The 17,566-nt window shown below is 40.0% G+C and overlaps 1 protein-coding gene across 7 annotated transcripts in view; it reads left to right on the top strand.

Annotated features, from left to right (window-relative positions):
• The window catches only part of REPS2 (RALBP1 associated Eps domain containing 2), a 162,036-nt gene that overhangs the window by 138,373 nt on the left and 6,097 nt on the right, over positions 1-17,566 (top strand). For 6 of the 7 annotated variants that reach the window (XM_061627191.1, XM_061627192.1, XM_061627196.1 and 3 more), the window contains 3 exons: positions 5,841-5,924; positions 10,835-10,980; positions 13,667-13,772. In XM_061627191.1, the coding sequence (XP_061483175.1) occupies positions 5,841-5,924; positions 10,835-10,980; positions 13,667-13,772 (336 nt within the window). Of the gene's footprint in view, positions 1-5,840; positions 5,925-7,498; positions 7,784-10,834; positions 10,981-13,666; positions 13,773-17,566 lie in introns of those variants that run through there. The other variant, XM_061627193.1, reaches the window with a different exon arrangement.

Here is a 17,566-nt window from a genome sequence, read left to right on the forward strand (position 1 = left end):
GGAGTTTTCCTTCTAAAATATTTGTGAGCTTGATCTAGTCAACAGCACATGTTTGGCACTGCGTTAATTGTCATCATTGCCTTAAGTCTCTGATTATAATAGCATGATATATATTGCAACATAGTATTAATTATGCTGTCCTCCATCACTGCAGTACAGTTCAATTGGATTTATAGTGCAGGCAATTATACTAATTAATTATTTCATTTATTCTATAAAATAAATAGTCAGTGGCATAGTAAAATAGATTTAAAGGTAGAAGAAGCCATCTGATTACTACAGAGTGTATCCGCTGAATAAATAAAATATTTTTTCAGGAATTCTGGTACCACAGAAAAGTGCTATCTCTTTGTTTGTATTTTATGTAATTTCTTTTTTAAAAAATGAGAAACGTATTAATATAGTCATAGATGAGTACACATATTGTCACATACTGCCTTCCATCTTACTTTAATCTGGTTTTGTGAAGCTGGAGTATGAAAAATTGCTAATATTTCCATCAAGGTTCTATTCATTGCTTCTAAAAGCACTGAACACTCTTGTGATTTATATATGTTACTGCTTTGCCCCAAACCTTATCACTGACTCTCAGACAGCTCTTTTTTAAAAAGAAAAAGAAACGCTTATCAAAATTTGAGGATTTCAGAGTGCTGCAAAAGCAGTCAGCTCAGCAAAACCTTGGCAGCTTGATGCATTTGTATCCCTATAGGTTTTCCTATTGTGCTATCACTTTCAGCTTCTATAACAAACTGTAAAAAGAATCTGATGGCTCTCTGTGCTGCATGCTAGGTTCACAAGCCGAACAGAAAAAAATTAGTTATTTTGGAGGAGGGGGAATGTCTTAAGAGAAAAATACAGTTGAAGCATCCAAAATTAGCAACACTTTAAAAGGGAAAACAAACCATTCTGAATGTTGTACGTGATTAATAATATTGCTAAATGTTTTTGAGAGTTCCGTTTTGCTCTTCCCTGCCCATTCCATGGTTAACTTGTTATATGTGCATCTGTTGCCCTGCTTCAAAACATATGTACTTGCAGCAAAATAGAATTTTCATGCATGGTGGGTATGTTATAAATGAGATTGTGTTTCAGTGTTTCATGCTTGCTTTAGAAAAATGGCTACATGTGCAGCCATTTTGAAAAATAAAGTCATGGGAAGAAAGCATATACATAATGGAATTGTCATACATATGGGTTGTTGGCAGGTTGTTTGACTCCTTCTTTAGGGTTACACACAACCAAATTTTCTGGGCAGACTTCAATGTGATTTTCTTGCAGCTTTGCATGGAATGATTTATGCTGCGTGCAGACTGGGAAGCCATAGCCAATCATACTGACTACATATGCGAATTTAGCAGTTGAACAATTAAAGCATGTTAAAAGTTGAATCTGAAGTTCCCCTGCAGGTGAACTTAAATATATGTTGCTATGAGCCCGTTTTGTTTGTCATCAAATACAACATAGATGCACCTACATTTTCTCATTTCATCTGCCAAATAATGATGGATGAAGATAATAAAGATGTCAGAGTAACTAGAAATTTCAGATTAGTTGATTCTCACACATTGCTCTAGGGTTGATTAAATATATGTGTGTTTTTAGGACCCACCCTAGTCCTGCAAATGTAATGTGTTTTAATGGTTTTTAATTCTGTATTTTAAATTTCTGTAACCCACCATGGGACCAAATGGTGAAGGGTGGGCGGCAATAGTAAGGTGTCTCACCTTAAGATCTTTGGAACTGCTAGCTTTTGCCAAGCAAGTGATCATGTGCTTGTGCATTTCACTCTTACTTGAATTGTTGCGACAGTTTCCACTAGGTGGCACTTTAGGGATATGACAATCAGACTGGTTCCTCATGTTCATCCCTGATTATTTTCTTATTTAAAATAATATTTATAGATTTATCTTGCATAAGATCTCTCTGTGCAGCTGAGTGTAATGTGGATTTTGAGCTGTACATTCCACAGTGAAGAACGTTGCTCGCAGCAGTGCCAAAAGGCAGAACAGTCACAGCTAGCTAACACTCCATGTCATCATTGAAACAACTGGTTTGCTTTGCAAGACTGTTCCTTGAATTTAATAGGGATCTCTGGAAAAGGGGGCACCTTGTAATCAGGATTAGGAAATCTGTTAGAGGTTGAATGGGAGTATAAAAGTTCACTGTAGATATGGTTTTAACGCATGGAGACTCCTAACTTCAAGATCACCCTAGATGATACTCAGCCCTTTTAATTCTTGTATTCTGTGGAATCACATAGTAGTACTAGAGTAGCAGCCCAGAAGAAGAAGAAACATATCCAAAGTTAGTTGTTGCTCCTGTCCTATCTCCAGGGCCCAGAAAAAAAAACAGGTAACAATAAGAAATGCTGCTTTATCAAATTATTAATGTCAGAACTGCAAGCAGTCCAGAAAAGCTATCCTTTAATATTGGCACATAGGTTAACTACTACCAAATGTTCTCTCTCCTCCTGCCCCCCGTCAAGATCTTTATGTTAAATTTTATACAATATCCTCAGTGCCAGCCAGGATTAAAGTAACTAATAAAGATATCCTTAAATCTCATAGCACCACTCTGGTTTCATTTAGAATATGAGATTGAGAGGGAATGCTTTAAACAGACACACTAGAATTTGATGGAGATGAAAAATGAAGCATTTAATTGGGAAATCTCAGGAAATGAGCTGGACAGTATTACTATCTTATATGTGGGTTATATTTATGGAATAATTGATATTTTTTAACTACTCAAATAGTACTTTAATTGGAAGAGCAAAGTTATAATCTTTCATTCATCTAATTATTAAGTTTTATATAAGAAGTGCAGTGACACTTTCAAATGTCCTTTATGTTAGATGTCACACAGTGTTCTTTCAGGAAACAGTGTTATGCAAGTTCTGAGAGTTTTTTTAGAAATCCCACTGAGGTGGATGAGCTGAAAGAAAAAAAGATGGACAGATAGAAAGGGGGGAGGAGTGCTAGATGTGCAGCTGCAATGTGTTAGCTTTTTAAACTTGGCCAGACTCTGGAGGTAGAAACAAGTGCAATTCGGGGGAATTTCACTTTTTAGAACCATTTATTCAATTTCCCTCACTTCCTACTTTCATGAGATCCATATCCTTTTTTAACACTTCTTTTGAGCAAAGGAACATACCTCAATTGTGAGGGATACAAAATAATCCATTACTGGTTTTATTTTGTTTTCCATTTATACCCCTCATTTCTTCCATTATGACATTTCAGTGGTGTATATGGGGTTTTCCATGAGGATTCCCATCCATGCCCTGACCAGACCCAGACCTACATGGCTTCAGCAAGTTGGTGGCCCTCATGTGTCTTCAGATTAGACCCTGGATTTATTTTATTAGGTCATTTACTATTAGAGAAATAGGAACACACAACTTTAGTATTTGTTAATAAAAGTGTAGGCAGATATTACATTACTTATGTACACCAGTAAGCCTTTCCAGGAAGTTGTTAGACTTTATAAACTGTCTCTCCATATTATTGCGTAGCTGAAACTATCTGTCCATTAGTAAAAAGATGACTATCCAAATTAAATTCCTTGTTTCATTTTAATTTTGTTTTCATTTGCTGCATGCTTGTCAGGGGCAGAATCTTCAGAACTAGCCATTTGTTTGAATATAGATGTGGTACTGTTATTTTCCCCCTTAGAATTCTCCTCACTATTTTATTATTGAATTGTTGTGTCAGTGCTACAATCCTAAAATGCTCTTGAATTAGTCGGAAATAAGTCCTGTTACTTATTTCAGTGGAGTTGCCTTACATGTAGCCAATGGAGACCACATGTCAGGAATTATACTGTTACTGAAAGTAAGGGACTTCTTCTTGTATTAAGGCTAAGGGGGAAAAAACAGATGTCATCCTTCCAGACCTGTAGCCAAGGTGGGGCATATGGATGCACTGCCCCCCAAGCTGTGTTGTGCTCCCCCCAGAATGTTTTTGAAAATTGTCTTTTTAATTTGTGACATGACAGACAATGAGAGCCTCCATTTTTTAAAAAAAAAACCTGACAGCTCGTTTTAAGAACAGGAGCAATTTAAAAATAGGACCCTCTGAAAATTTTAGTGAATAAGACAGGGCGAGTGCACAACAAAAGTCTCATCTGGAAGGGTCCCAAAATGTCTTCTCACTCAAGACTTTCCCCGACTGATGGTCAATTTTTCATGATCACAATCACTCTATAATTATTTAAATGATCCTGGAAAAAAAGACTTTATAGTACATGACCCTTGGAAAGTTAAATATTAGAACTTGGTATTATAGGCCAGAGTTAGACTCCATCCCCTGGACTTTCTTTGCTCTATTTCTCAGTTTCAGTTGTGTTCTCTACCCAGCCAGCAGCAAAGAAGCATGTTTGTTTGCCTGTAGTAAGAAGTAAGAGTTTGTTATAATGCATCATAATGAGTAGAGCAGGATTAGGTGTTTATTGCTAAAGGGTGAAATACAGAGATAACTTAAAGTGATCTGAAAAATATCTGCCCTAAGTTACCCTTTACACTTTGAAAGCACTCACTATACTCATAATCATAGTGGCTATTTTTTTCTTTTTTCTTGAGTACTTGATGGCAAAATATGAAAACAGCCCTAGAGGAATAGAAACACTGCTGTGGGCACTGCAGTTAGCTGGTTGGCTGGCCAGCTAGGCTATAACACAGGCCTAATTTCTAATTTCTCCAATGTTTGCAGCTCAGCATGAGGCCATTTCAGGATTTCTGGGCAAAAAAATCAACCCAGCAACCAGTAAAAAAAAATCCAATTTCTTTCCACAATTAGTTTCCAACTGCTTAGTTAGTCTTTTGTATAGCAACCAGTTTCACTTGATTGACCAGCCGGAACAAAGCTAAAGGTCAGGAACAAGACTAGGAAGAGGGACACTCAAGGAGTTAACACCTTTTAATATCTAATTGTTCACTATATCCTCAACATCCTTTTTTCTTATGAAACAAAAATATGCCAGTCATTTAATTCCTGTTCATACTAAATTTAATTCCTGTTCATACTAAACACACACTCTGCATGGAGGAAGAGTGAGGGGGAAGGTCCCTGCCTTTCTCATCCCTGCCTGGCCCTCACATCCTCTCCGTCCATGAGGGGGGGATTGGCTGATGCTGTGCCCCTCCCCACCTAGAAATGTGGCTGTCCCATCTAACAAATAAGGCTAGCTACAGGGCTGGATCCATCATAACACTCTTGTATATTTAAATTGCAATAGTAACTTCCTACTCATTGGTTTCACCAAGCATTGCTGCTGCTCAAACTCTTATCTCCACAAGCTGCTTTACAGTGCAATCTTTTGCATGTTTACTCAGAAGTAAGTCCCATTATGTTCAATAGAGCTTACTACCTTGGAAGGACTGCAACATCAACATGACTGGAGGTTGTGCAGCTACAGTGCATGGTGGATCACATCTGTTGTCTTCATTATATGCTAGCAAAATGCCTGTGTCCGCTATGGGGAAATGGCTTATATATTGCATATATAGGTGCAATATAGGCGCCTCTGAATCTCTGTCAGTGGAAGTGGGGCTACTTAGTGTCAGATCTTATGTCCACTGTAAAAACACCAAGAAACATAGCACACTCTTGTTTTTCCCATTGGAGTGGATGGCAGCCATTACCTTATCTGAGAAAAAGGGATTTATTCATGGATATCGCTGTAGTAGGAGAACACCTGCTTCCCAATCTCTGAAAATCAAAGCCCGCTCCTATCTGCATAGCCTGTTCCTTTTATTGGTCACAGAGTGCTGAAAGCTAGTTTTTTATCGATTGATGTCTGCTAGTAATTTTGGTGTTACAGTCACTTGCCTATTGTTACAGATGGAACAAGAGTCTAAGATTGAAGTACATTTGCCAGTGAACAGAGACTCATCACAAGTGGAAGAAGAAAGCCCAGCAAAAAAGGTAAGGCCCAATCATATAGTTTTCTTCAATAAACTTGTTTTGCTTCTCATTTCAAATCTGTGAAGGTGATAGATAGTTCTCCTGAAGATCAGGACACTAAGAAATTACTTCAGTAGTTGCTATTCTATAAGGAATTCTTCATCTAGATCTCTACTAACCAGTGCATCCCCACAAATAGCTGCTTGTATATTTTTCCTACCACATACAAGCTGGTATAGCCCTTCGGGTAGCTCAGTAGTAGAGCACATGCTTTGCACATGGAAGGTTCCAGGGTTTCACAGTCTTGCAGAATTGAAAAAGTCTCCTATCTGAAACCCTGGGGAGCTGCTTCCAAGCAATATAATCAGTGCTGAGTTAAACAGACCAATGGTCTTAGACCATTTTCTATATTCCTACATGCCCCATTTAGCTCCCAGGTTTTCCTTGCTTTATACAATTTGAAATGAGAGATCGTAGAGTAATACTGAGAAAAATATCTTAAGTACTGTATGTGGAAGGGGAGCAAGTTCTGGTGACAAAGGTGAGAGAATTCTAGTAAAATTAAAGATTTTCCAAAAATGTTTTGTAGGACATAATCATCGCAACTGAGATTTGTAACAAGCTGTTGCAATAAATTCCCCATCTCCCAAGAGAAGTGCTCCTCTTCAGAGTTCCAGCCAGTCTTAGAATAGAATTCTGTTTATGCCTAGTCAGGGAGATGGACAGATACCTGTTAAGCATGTTCATGGTCACTGTTACACATGCACATGTCTGTATACACATGTTTTTGAGTGACATTTTTTTTAAGGAACTTGTGCCTAGTAAAGTCATGAGGAGGTTGTCTTTTACATGTATGCCAGGGGGAAGTTAGTAATGGGTGACAGACTATTTTATGTAAACAGCATAAATGTTTTATTTCAAAAATGAAGAAGTTTATGGGTATTATAAACTGGTACAACAGATATGGCTGTATAGGCAGAGGGCTACTTGGACCACTGCTTAATTTCATTCGATCTGCAGAGAAGAGCAGACAGATGAACAGACAGATAGTGGCAGGGAATTACAGATGATAAAAAGGAGAGGGGAAGGTGCTATGCTTCTGGCAACCCTAGTTTCAATAGGGCAAATTCAGGATGTAAATGACATGGGATTTAAGTGATGTGAAGGGCAGCACAAAAAGGAGGGGAAGTTTGGAGATTTGGACAAGGAAGAGAGATGAAAATACAGATACTCATCATCTGGAGAAGAAGCATCTAGAGAGTTTTTCTTGAATGCTTGCTCAGGTGGCCAATGAGCTCATTGAGCATACTAGGTACCATGGTTCTTTGGTCCCTTGGTGGGTAGTCAGCCATGCTTTTTGAAAGCAAGCTATGCATTGTTTCATTTCCAAGAGTCAAAGGCTATATTGGGGAATTGAAGGTAGGTAAGCCTTTTTAGGTTCTTAAGCCCCACATCGTGCAGTTCTTAAGTGAGGCAATTTAGATTCTTCCCAAACCCCACTCCCCCAAAATGGTGAAAAATAAAGTAACTTACAAGGGGGAGCAAACTGCTGCTTGTTCATCTACATTCCTACCTAAAACTGTCACCCAAATTAGAGAAATGGAATGTTGCAAGGGCATTGCGGAAGAGGAAGTAGAGAGTGAAACTGACTAAGGCTGGAGCAGTCTGTGCCAGGAAAAATCCCACGAAGACTGAAGCAGCTTGGAACAGTCTAGGTGAGAAGGGGACCGACAAGGGCTAAACACTGACATTCCTCACATTCCTAAGGGTTCACCTAGAGCAAGGCAAGAGGGCTCCAAAGAAAGGGGGATAAACTGAAGTACTAGGCTATTCAGACTTTCCCACCACAGGACAGTTTAGAAGTTGGCTGGACACTAACTTCCTCAGCTTAGTACTAAGTGGAACGGAGGAGGCAGGAAACTTAAGTCTTGTTTTTGTGGTCTCTTGAAAAATAGAGAATAAGTGTAATAAATTCACACAATAAGAGAGATGTGTGTATGAAGGAGGGGGAGGTGATGTGCAGCTTGAGACCATATTTCAAGCACTATCCTATACAGGTGCCTGTGAAAGTCACACAAACACATTCCTGGTGGCAACTGCAGGAGATTAGTTATCTAGGGAAAGAATACTGTTTTCCCAGATACGTAAGTACCTTTAGTGCTCGAAAAATAAGATATCCTTGCCATAAAAGTCTAGTCTCAGAGCAAGACATCTGGACTACATACAAGAGATTGGCAAGCAGTGCAGATTGACCATATGAAAATCTGATCAGCTGGAAAGGCCTCAGATAGATAGCATGATACTATAGACTGATTTTTTTCCCTCTCCCAACAAAAAGTTGCCAATGCATGGGTCTACAAGCCTTAATTATATATAGACTGTTATAGAACAGTTAAAATAATTAAGATCATAAATATGATGTTGTACAACTCTTATTCTTATCTGTGAACTTGCCAGGAGACATCTACTACATATTTCGGGAAGTTGTTTATCTGTTCACTGTGCATTTGGACATCTCTTTAAGATATCGTAACCAAATTTTGCATAGTGGTTCCTAAGATCAAGGAGCAGATTTTCATCTATGTTTGCATATAATTGGACATCGTTTTGAACAAAGGTGGAAGACTGAAACTTTCAAAACTGCACTTAACTTTTTTCTTAGAATTCCTGAGCAATGCTGGGTATGAAGCTGCTAGTTCCTAATAGATGATGCCCTAATGCAGGAGTGGGGGGCCACATTTGACAGGTGGCTGGGGCTGCCCACCTGTCATTCACATGATGTGGTCATGATGTCACATTGACAAGTGGGACGTCTCGTTCACCGTTCAAAATCTCTTGTGTGGGGTTCCCAAGTGCCCAAAAGCCAATTGGTTGTCAGGGCTTGGGAACTGCAGCACAAGGGGCATTGCTAGTCCTATTCCCCCAAAGTGCTGAGCATGTGGCTGGCAAAACTGTTTTTTCTCCTCTCCCTAAGTGTGGGGGGACAAAGACTCGGGCATTTTACAGCATGGCTGCACTGGAGAGAAGCACCTCTAGCATCGGATCTGTTGCAGATCTGTTGCGAGAGGTGTTGCTGTGCCCATGAGAAGCCCTTTTTACAGTGGATCTGCAGAAAGCAGACTTGCTTTCCTATTCTTTTTGCAGATCTGCTGTGAAAGAAGCTTCTCTCCAGCATAACAATGCTTTTAAAATACCATGGAGAAGGGAAAATGAGCCCCATTGCAAGCCCTGACCATAGGGCTGGCAACAAAGTTCTTGGGGGGAGGGGGAGAGTCTGGTGTTTTATGAACATGCTGTGGTTGAGAGAAGTAAAGTAAAGTAAAATTTAATTTTTGTGTTGCCTATCTGGCCAAAGCCACTCTAGGCGACGTACATATTAAAATTCAATAAAATACAATACAATACAAAATAAAATACAATGCAGTCAAGAATGATCATTTTAAAATAGCGGCAGTATAAGACAATGTAGGGCAATCAATAAACAATTAACACTCATAAAAAATTAGCCCACCCCGGAGGTCCCGAAGGCCTGTCCAAAGAGCCAAGTTTTTAAGGCTCGGCGAAATGTATCTAGGGAAGGGGCATGGCGGAGATCGAACGGGAGGGAGTTCCAGAGAGTGGGGGCCGCCACTGAAAAAGCCCTCTCTCTAGTCCCCACCAACCTAGCTGTTTTTGTTGGTGGGACTGAGAGAAGGCCCTGTGTGGCTGATCTAGTCGGGTGGCTTAATTGGTGGTGCTGGAGGTGCTCCTTCAGGTAAACTGGGCCAAGACCGTATAGGGCTTTAAAGGTTAATACCAACACCTTGAATTAGGCCCGGAAAACAACTGGAAGCCAATGTAGATGAAATAGCACTGGCGTGATGTGATCACAGCGGCGGCTGTTTGTAAGTAAACGAGCCACCGCATTCTGCACCAGTTGTAGTTTCCGGACCGTTTTCAAGGGTAGCCCCACGTAGAGCGCATTGCAGTAGTCTAATCGAGAGGTGACCAGGGCATGTACTACCAGTGGGAGCTGATGAATAGGGAGATAGGGTTGCAGCCTCCGTATGAGGCGTAGTTGATACCAAGCTGCCCGGCTCACTGCCAAAATCTGAGCCTCCATGGACAGCTTGGAATCAAGAACAACCCCAAGGCTGCGGACCTGATCCTTCAGGGGTAGTCTCACCCCATTAAGCCTCAGGTCAACAATACCCAATCTTCCCCTGTCACCCACAAGCAGCACCTCGGTTTTATCAGGATTAAGCTTCAGCCTGTTCCTTCCCATCCATCCACTCAGAAGCCCTTTTGCAGCAAATCTGCAAAAAACAAAGGGTAGAAACCTTTTTGTAGATTCACTGTGAAAGGGGCTTCTCTTGAGCAGTGATGCCTGTAAAATACCGAGTTTGGTTTTCCCTCCCTCTTCTTCTTGCAGTTGCCCTGCCCTGACCATGGGACAGCTGGTAGGCACATGGGCATGGTTTAGGGAAAATAGCCTTGTGGGCCAAATTGGAGCCCCAGGAAGGCCAAGATCGGCATATTGGCCGGACGTTCCCCATCCATGCCCTAATGGATCATTCATTTGCTATAGAGAATGATGTAAATGTAAATGGACTGCCTTCAAGTCGATCCGGACTTATGGCGATCCTATGAATAGGGTTTTCGTGGTAAGCGGTATTCAGAGGCTGTTTACCATTGCCTTCCTCTGAGGCTGAGAGGCAGTGACTGGCCCAAGGTCACCCAGTGCACTTCATGGCTATGTGGAGATTCGAATCCTGGTCTCCCAGGTCGTAGTCCAACACTCTAACCACTACACCACACTGGCTCTCGCCATAGAGAATGATAGATAGCCAAAATAAACAATACCCCTTAGGCCCAGAAGTTTCTAGATGAGGTTTTGTTGTTTTTCTAACAGACAATCAAGGGTTATTTTTAACTTGTTCTTTTCTTCACAGGAGGTTTTGCTTACTCAGCCACCATCAAAACCAATCCGCAGGAAATTCCGACCTGAAAGCCAGACACTGGAGAACCAGGAACTTTCTCCCACGAAAAGTGTAGCTTCTTCCTTGCCTGCTATCAAATCCCACCATTCAATCCCAAAGTAAAAAAGGCTGACTTTCATAAGAAATTGGGAGAGGGCTTTGTGCCAGCTTAGAGGGATTTCAAACATTCTAAAAAGTAATATGGAAAAAAGTGCAAGTGAGCTGCACTTCCTTTTACTGTGTTTTGTATGTGAAGTTTGAAAATAATTGTATGTGGGCAATGCACAAGCACCAGATCCTGACACAGCTTGTGCAACTCACTTATTCTTTTTTGCTACTTTAGAGCATGCAAACCCACTGAAAAAATATGCATGCTCCTGAAATACATTTATCTGGATTATTGGGGCAGGGGGGGGGAGATCTGTAAAAGGACAGTTAATCCATGGAGCAGATGTGGGGGGGGGAAATCCTGGTGTACGGCAAGAGTTTGAATAGATGAACTCGATAACTGTTGTAGTGTTCTTGTTCCATTATTTTCATTTGTTAACAACTGAGTATTGTTGAAATGTGTTTTGGAACCAGTACAATACAGAAAGAACTGCCTGGCCATTGAATCCACGCAGCCAAAAAAAACACAAAAACACATTTTCTAATCCATATAGAAATCTAAAAAGTGGTGGTATAAAGCCACACCCTGCTGAGATATGCACTTTCTGGCAAAAATGTGGAAGATTGGAACTCTTCCTCAGACTCTTCAAGCAATCTGGAAGTAATAGTGTTTTGGGAGGAACCTACTCCACTATTTCAAAATAGATGCATTTCCTATTGGCATAACGAATTAGTCCTATTTTGAGAAAAGTAAATATCTGAAGTTTACTTATTGGTCAAATACTGTAGGCATATTTTGTTTTCCACAGCTAGAGTGTTGAAGGAGATGGGGGAGGACAATGAAGAGATAGGGGAAGTTTTTCAGGAAAAATCATTGGGATTATGTTCCAAAGTTCAAGTTGTCAACTCTGTTTTAGAGGAAGGGAAAGCTTACTCCATGTTTTCGCGTGAGCTTTCTGCTTTTAAAATAATGTATCTGCCTTATATCACATTGTCATTTAAGAGCTGCTAACACCTTGCAGAGAATCATAAAAGACCGATCTCGGAAATAATTCTGCTTACCTAGCCTATATTTTCCCCATTTTTCAAGTTCCTCGATTTTCTTTAAAGATGAAAATTGCTCACATATGCACTTAAAAATAAAGTAGAGCAGATGGATGTACAAAGTCCAAAGAATCATACAGGAAGTTCTGTTTTATATTGTGACATTACAAAGTAGGTCTGATTTGCATGCTTCAAAGAAGCAAGGAAGGCAGTAGTGCAAATGAGTTGTGTTTATGGTTTTCCTCCTTGTTTGTAACATGCAAAACTGCCTCTTAACTGGGGTGGAAATAACCAAGAGAACATTAACTAATAAAGGGGAGCAGCAAACATATCTGGATGCAAATATTCTTAATAAAGTTTCCAGGGAAAAATATATATACGCTAGTAAAAAATACTGTTTTATTTTTAATCAAAGATCATCAGTATCAATAGTCATAATGGCTACTTATTACCTCTAGCATCAGAATCAATATGCCTCTGGATACCAGTTGCTGGTGAACACAAGGAGAGGGCTGTTATGTTCGTGTCCCGCTTAGGGTGACCACTAACACATCACCAAAACGCTAAATGCATCAGTAAAAAAGAACACTGATAAAATTTGCATATGCTTACTTGTGTATAGATGGAAATTTTGAAATAATTACTATAACTTAAATAGAAAGACAATGAGTCTCACCACAGGGCAAAAGTGTGATCAGGTCACCTGTGTGACTGCCTAGTCTGCTGTCCAGGTTCTAAATGTTTATGGGCAACTTCTGGGCTCCTGCTCCTACCTTCTTATGGTTCTTTATCTTTAAATGGGACTGGAACTGGACAGCCCTGCAAACAGAAGATTGTATTCTGAAAACTAGGTCAGATTGCTACTCTTGTCCAGCTTCTGAGCTTCCCATAGACACCTGACTGGCCACTGTGTGAACAGAGTGCTGGTACTAGATGGGCATTTGGTTTGATCCAACAGGGTTTTTAAATATTAAGTATATTAATATTAAGTATAAAATATTATATTTTATACTACACAGAAAATATTTTGGCTATTTGCACTTAAACTTAAATCCAGGTGCTGCCATTAGACCTATCAAAGTGGGTTATCCCGTAGTAAATAGGGAGCAGCTGTATGTTTTGACTTAGCTATGACTTGGTCCAGAAAAATATGATGCAGTTGAACATATCAGAGCATACAGTGGTAGGACACCTCCCTGTGTGGATTGCAATGTTGACTGGGGATTCATCAATTTGTGCTGATCTCAAGTCAGTTCATTAGTATTAGGTAAATCACTTTTTAAACCTGTAGTGAGGAAAGTGTTTAAACCAGAGTAATAGTAAATCAACACAGTTTTCGGGCATGGCTATTAAAATACCAGTCCAGAAGAATATGAATTATACTGAAGTCTATTTTTCCTTCCCGTTGCTGATTTCTGTGAAAACAGGATGTTGCTTAATAACAACTTATTAAATGTTCATAAAGTTGTTATTGAATAACACAACCTAATTTCATAAATATTTATTTCTGTATAACAGCTCACTTTTGTAAATGTGCATTTTAATTCTCCCCCTTTTGGTTTTAATTAGCAAATGTAATGCATCCTTTTTATAAACACCAGGAAGACCCTGCTATATACTGTTTGAAAGTGGCTTGTCTTTACTCTCTGGCAGACAGTCTTCAAAACAGAAGAAAGCTATCCAGACGGCTATTCGTAAAAATAAAGAAGCCAACCTAGTACTAGCTCGGTTGAACAGTGAACTTCAGCAACAGCTAAAGGTAAAGAGCACACTTTAAGTAGGGATCTATGGTTAAACATACATTGATGTTTTCTGAAGCCTATGCCATATGCCTCTGTCTGCACTATTAAACACAAACAAAGGCAAACAAAAGAATGTACAACTAATGCAAATACCCTTGCTTCCAACTTGAAATATGAAATCAGCAGGGTCACTTACACTCTTAGCTGTGAGGCCTGTGGGTTAGATGCAAAAGTGCTCATGGATCCAGCAGAGGTCAAGGTAGAAATTGTAGCCAATTCCCCACTTCTTCTGCAGTTCCAAGGATTCCTCAACCATCTTGACCAGATTTTTCAGGGGACTGCAGAGTGAAAGGAACGCCATGATCCCAGATAACCTATTCTGTATGCAGAAATCTGCTCATAGAACTCTGGAGCCAACCCACCTCCATTAGGGGTCTTTTCTATCATGTGATAAGGAAGTGGTCTCAGTTAACTGCTTTGCTGATAAACTGTATTCCCAGTTGGTTAATTTTATGTTTGTATAAAATGAAAGAAAAAGATTTTTAAAAATTCAGTGAAATAAAGCACTGCTCAGGTCCTGTGAAAGAAAAGAGACATACCCTGCTAGTAGAGATTGGAAAGAAATTCAATTCAGTTCAGGTTTAAAGCTGAACCTACTGAATTCACACTTTCCAAAACAATATGAGAGCTGAAATACAGCCATCCTTCAAAATTTGTACTTAGCAGAATATGATGCAGTTCTCCAACCAACATTACAAAAATGCATATACTGGGGGAAAGTGTGCATTAAAATGAATATATTAGTGAAAGTAACATACAGAAATACATTATATTATGAGAAATTGCTTGCAAAAATGCATACATTAGTAAAAATGCATACAAAATGTGTTTGTTTGGAGAAATTTGCACTAAAATGCTAAAGAATTTTCAAGAGGATTTTTTAAAAATCACAGATTGGTGCTGAAATTTGTAGATCTGAATTTAAAATTGGAAAAATGAGATACTGAGAGATTGACAGATACTTCCATCCTTTACAGCTAATGATTTCCTTGACAAATCAATGGTACCTTTACTTCCAGGGTTGAATTTATTCAGTATAAAAACAAACTGGTAAATTTCCTCACTATTTTCCCACTCTCATTAGAAGTTTCCTCTCTTTCTTAATTCCAAATAGCTAAATAATGTCACTCCACCTCTTGTTGCATGCAGAGCATCCCCCCCCCCAGCATGGATGAAAGGTCATGCGGCTTTATCCAGCTAGGAGGGGGGCTTTGGAGTGCATCACACCACCTTCAGTAACCAATGGGGTAGACCAACTACCTCATGTTGCCAGCCAGCTTCAGTGGTTTGCTTGGTCTTGGGATCTGGGGAGTGCCCTAATAAAAGCTGGACAGCAGAGGCGGGGTGGTGGTGGGAAAGATTCTCCCTCAGCTCACCTTTATGGTGGGTTGCAATGAGATCCTGTCCCTGATCTAATGACAGAGTTTGGGTGCAATCCGGGAGGGTGGTGCCCAGTCAGGGAGAACAAGGCTTTTGCCCTAATTCAGTCCACAGGTTTTTAGTTCCCTGCTGCAGATCTTTTTGTTCTGTTAATACAATTATGACCTTTTATTTATTTACTTAAATGTTTATAAACTACAATTTAATATAAAATATCATAACATGATATACAGATTAAAAGCACAGTATTACAATAAAAATATCAAACACATCAGTAAGAGCTAGTTGGCAGAGAATATCAGGTTTGAAAGGCCTGTCTGAATAATACAGTTTTTAGAAGATATCAAAAATGAGCAGAGATGACTTTCACCAAAACTCTATTGGCACAGAGTTCTACAGGGCAGGGCTTGCCACATGAAAGGCTTGGCCCCTGCTAAAGGCCAGCCGAATATCAGGGGCATGTGGAACCATCACAATACCAGAAGACCTCAGTCATGGAGGCAAAACATAAGGAGTCAGGCAGTCCTTAAGGTACTCTGAGCCCAAGCCGTTTCAAGCTTTGTGAATTAACACACGAACCTTGAACCTGGCCCAGTAGCAAATTAGTAACCAGCTCTCTTAGCAATGCAGTAACATATTGCCAGCCTGCTTTCTGTGAGCTATCTAGCCTCTGCATTCTGCACTAGCTGCATGTTCCAGACCAGATAAAAGGGCAGCCCCACATAAAATGTGCTACAGAAATAAAGTCTTGAGGTTACCAATGCATGAGTCACTGTGCTCAGACTATCCCGGTCCAGCAATGGTCACAGCTGGCATGCCAGCCAAAGCTGGGAGAAGGTATTCCTAGCCACAGAGGTCAGCTGGGCCTCTAGTGACAAAGATGGATTAAGAAATACTGTGAGCCTGCTCCTTCAGATGGTGTACAACCCCATCCAGAACAGACAATTAACCTATCTCCTGGACACAGAAACCATCCAGTTATGAGGCCTCCATGTTTCTAGAATTCAAGCTCAGCTTTTTGGCCCACTTCCTGTTCCCTACTGCATTTAGACACTGACTCAGATGTAATGGAGAAATAGAGCTAGGTATCATCAGAATACTGATGATACTTTATTCCCAGACTCCTAATGACCACTCCCAATAGCTTCATATAGGTACTGAATAGCACTGGGGATGAAATGATGCCCTGTGGCACTTCTTAGTGTAAACACCAGAGGGCCAAAGAGCACTCTCCCAGTGCTACACTCTGGACATGACCCTGCAGGGCTATGCCCATCCCACAGACTCTGCTCAGAAGGATACCATGGGGAATAGGATCAAAAGCTGCTGAGAGACCAAGAAGAAGGGGCAAGGTTGCACTCTCCCTGTCCTCTTCTTTATAAAGGCTGTCCATCAAAGGTAATTTGATCTCGAGCCCAGGCCTGAACCCAGACTGGAATGGATCTAGATGATCAATCTCATCCATGAATGTATGTGGTTGTTTCGAAGACTGGTTTATTCCAACCTTCTTGTGTACCAGTTTTCATTCTGGGATGCACGGGGGAAACGTATGAGCAAGCAACTTGGCATAAGTTTGCAACTTTGCAAGTGAAAATTATCTAATTGCAACCTCTCCCCAGTATAACTTCTTGATTTTTAAAACTGGAAAACAATAGCCATGATGTCAAGACTGTGCATGTTCTGTTGTACTTTCTTAGTGCCCCCTTGTCAAGTGATTGATTAATTGGATGCCTTTCATATCCAAGATTACTTGTGTAGAGGTGGGCTCTGGAATTTCTTACTACTGGTTGTAGTCAGTTAATCACTGTTAATAACAGAGTTCAAAATAATGTTGGACAAATTGGTAGAAGAGGTGCATCCTAATGTTTCTGGTTTCTCAAATAAACAATCTTCAGAATACAGGAAGCTGGCTTCTACTGAATCAGACCATAGGTTGCACTAGCTTAGTATTGTCTACACTGACTGATAGTGGCTCTCCAGGGTTTTAGAAGGGTTTTCTCCCAGCCATGCTTTGAGATGCTAGGGATTGAACCTGGGGCCTTCTGTATATAAAGCAGATGCTCTGCCACTGACTATGGCCCTGGAAGCTGTGTGTACTTTAATACACTGTAAGGATGTGCTAGAATTCCACCCAATTTGGATCTGATACCAAATTTTCCATTGATTGCCTTATACAGATTGGATTTTTATGTAGCCATTTTCTGTGGCTATTTTAAAAATGAATGTTTTTTTTTAAATGCTTCTAAAATATTTATATTAAGAATGATAATATCAATATTTCCTTTAAAAATATAGATATTAATATCAATATTTTTGCAAGGGAAAAAATTGTTCAGTAAAAGCAGTAGCTAGCGGATGAAGAATGAACTCA

The sequence above is a fragment of the Rhineura floridana genome, chromosome 5 (genome assembly GCF_030035675.1).
Source record: "Rhineura floridana isolate rRhiFlo1 chromosome 5, rRhiFlo1.hap2, whole genome shotgun sequence".
Lineage (NCBI taxonomy): Eukaryota > Metazoa > Chordata > Lepidosauria > Squamata > Rhineuridae > Rhineura > Rhineura floridana.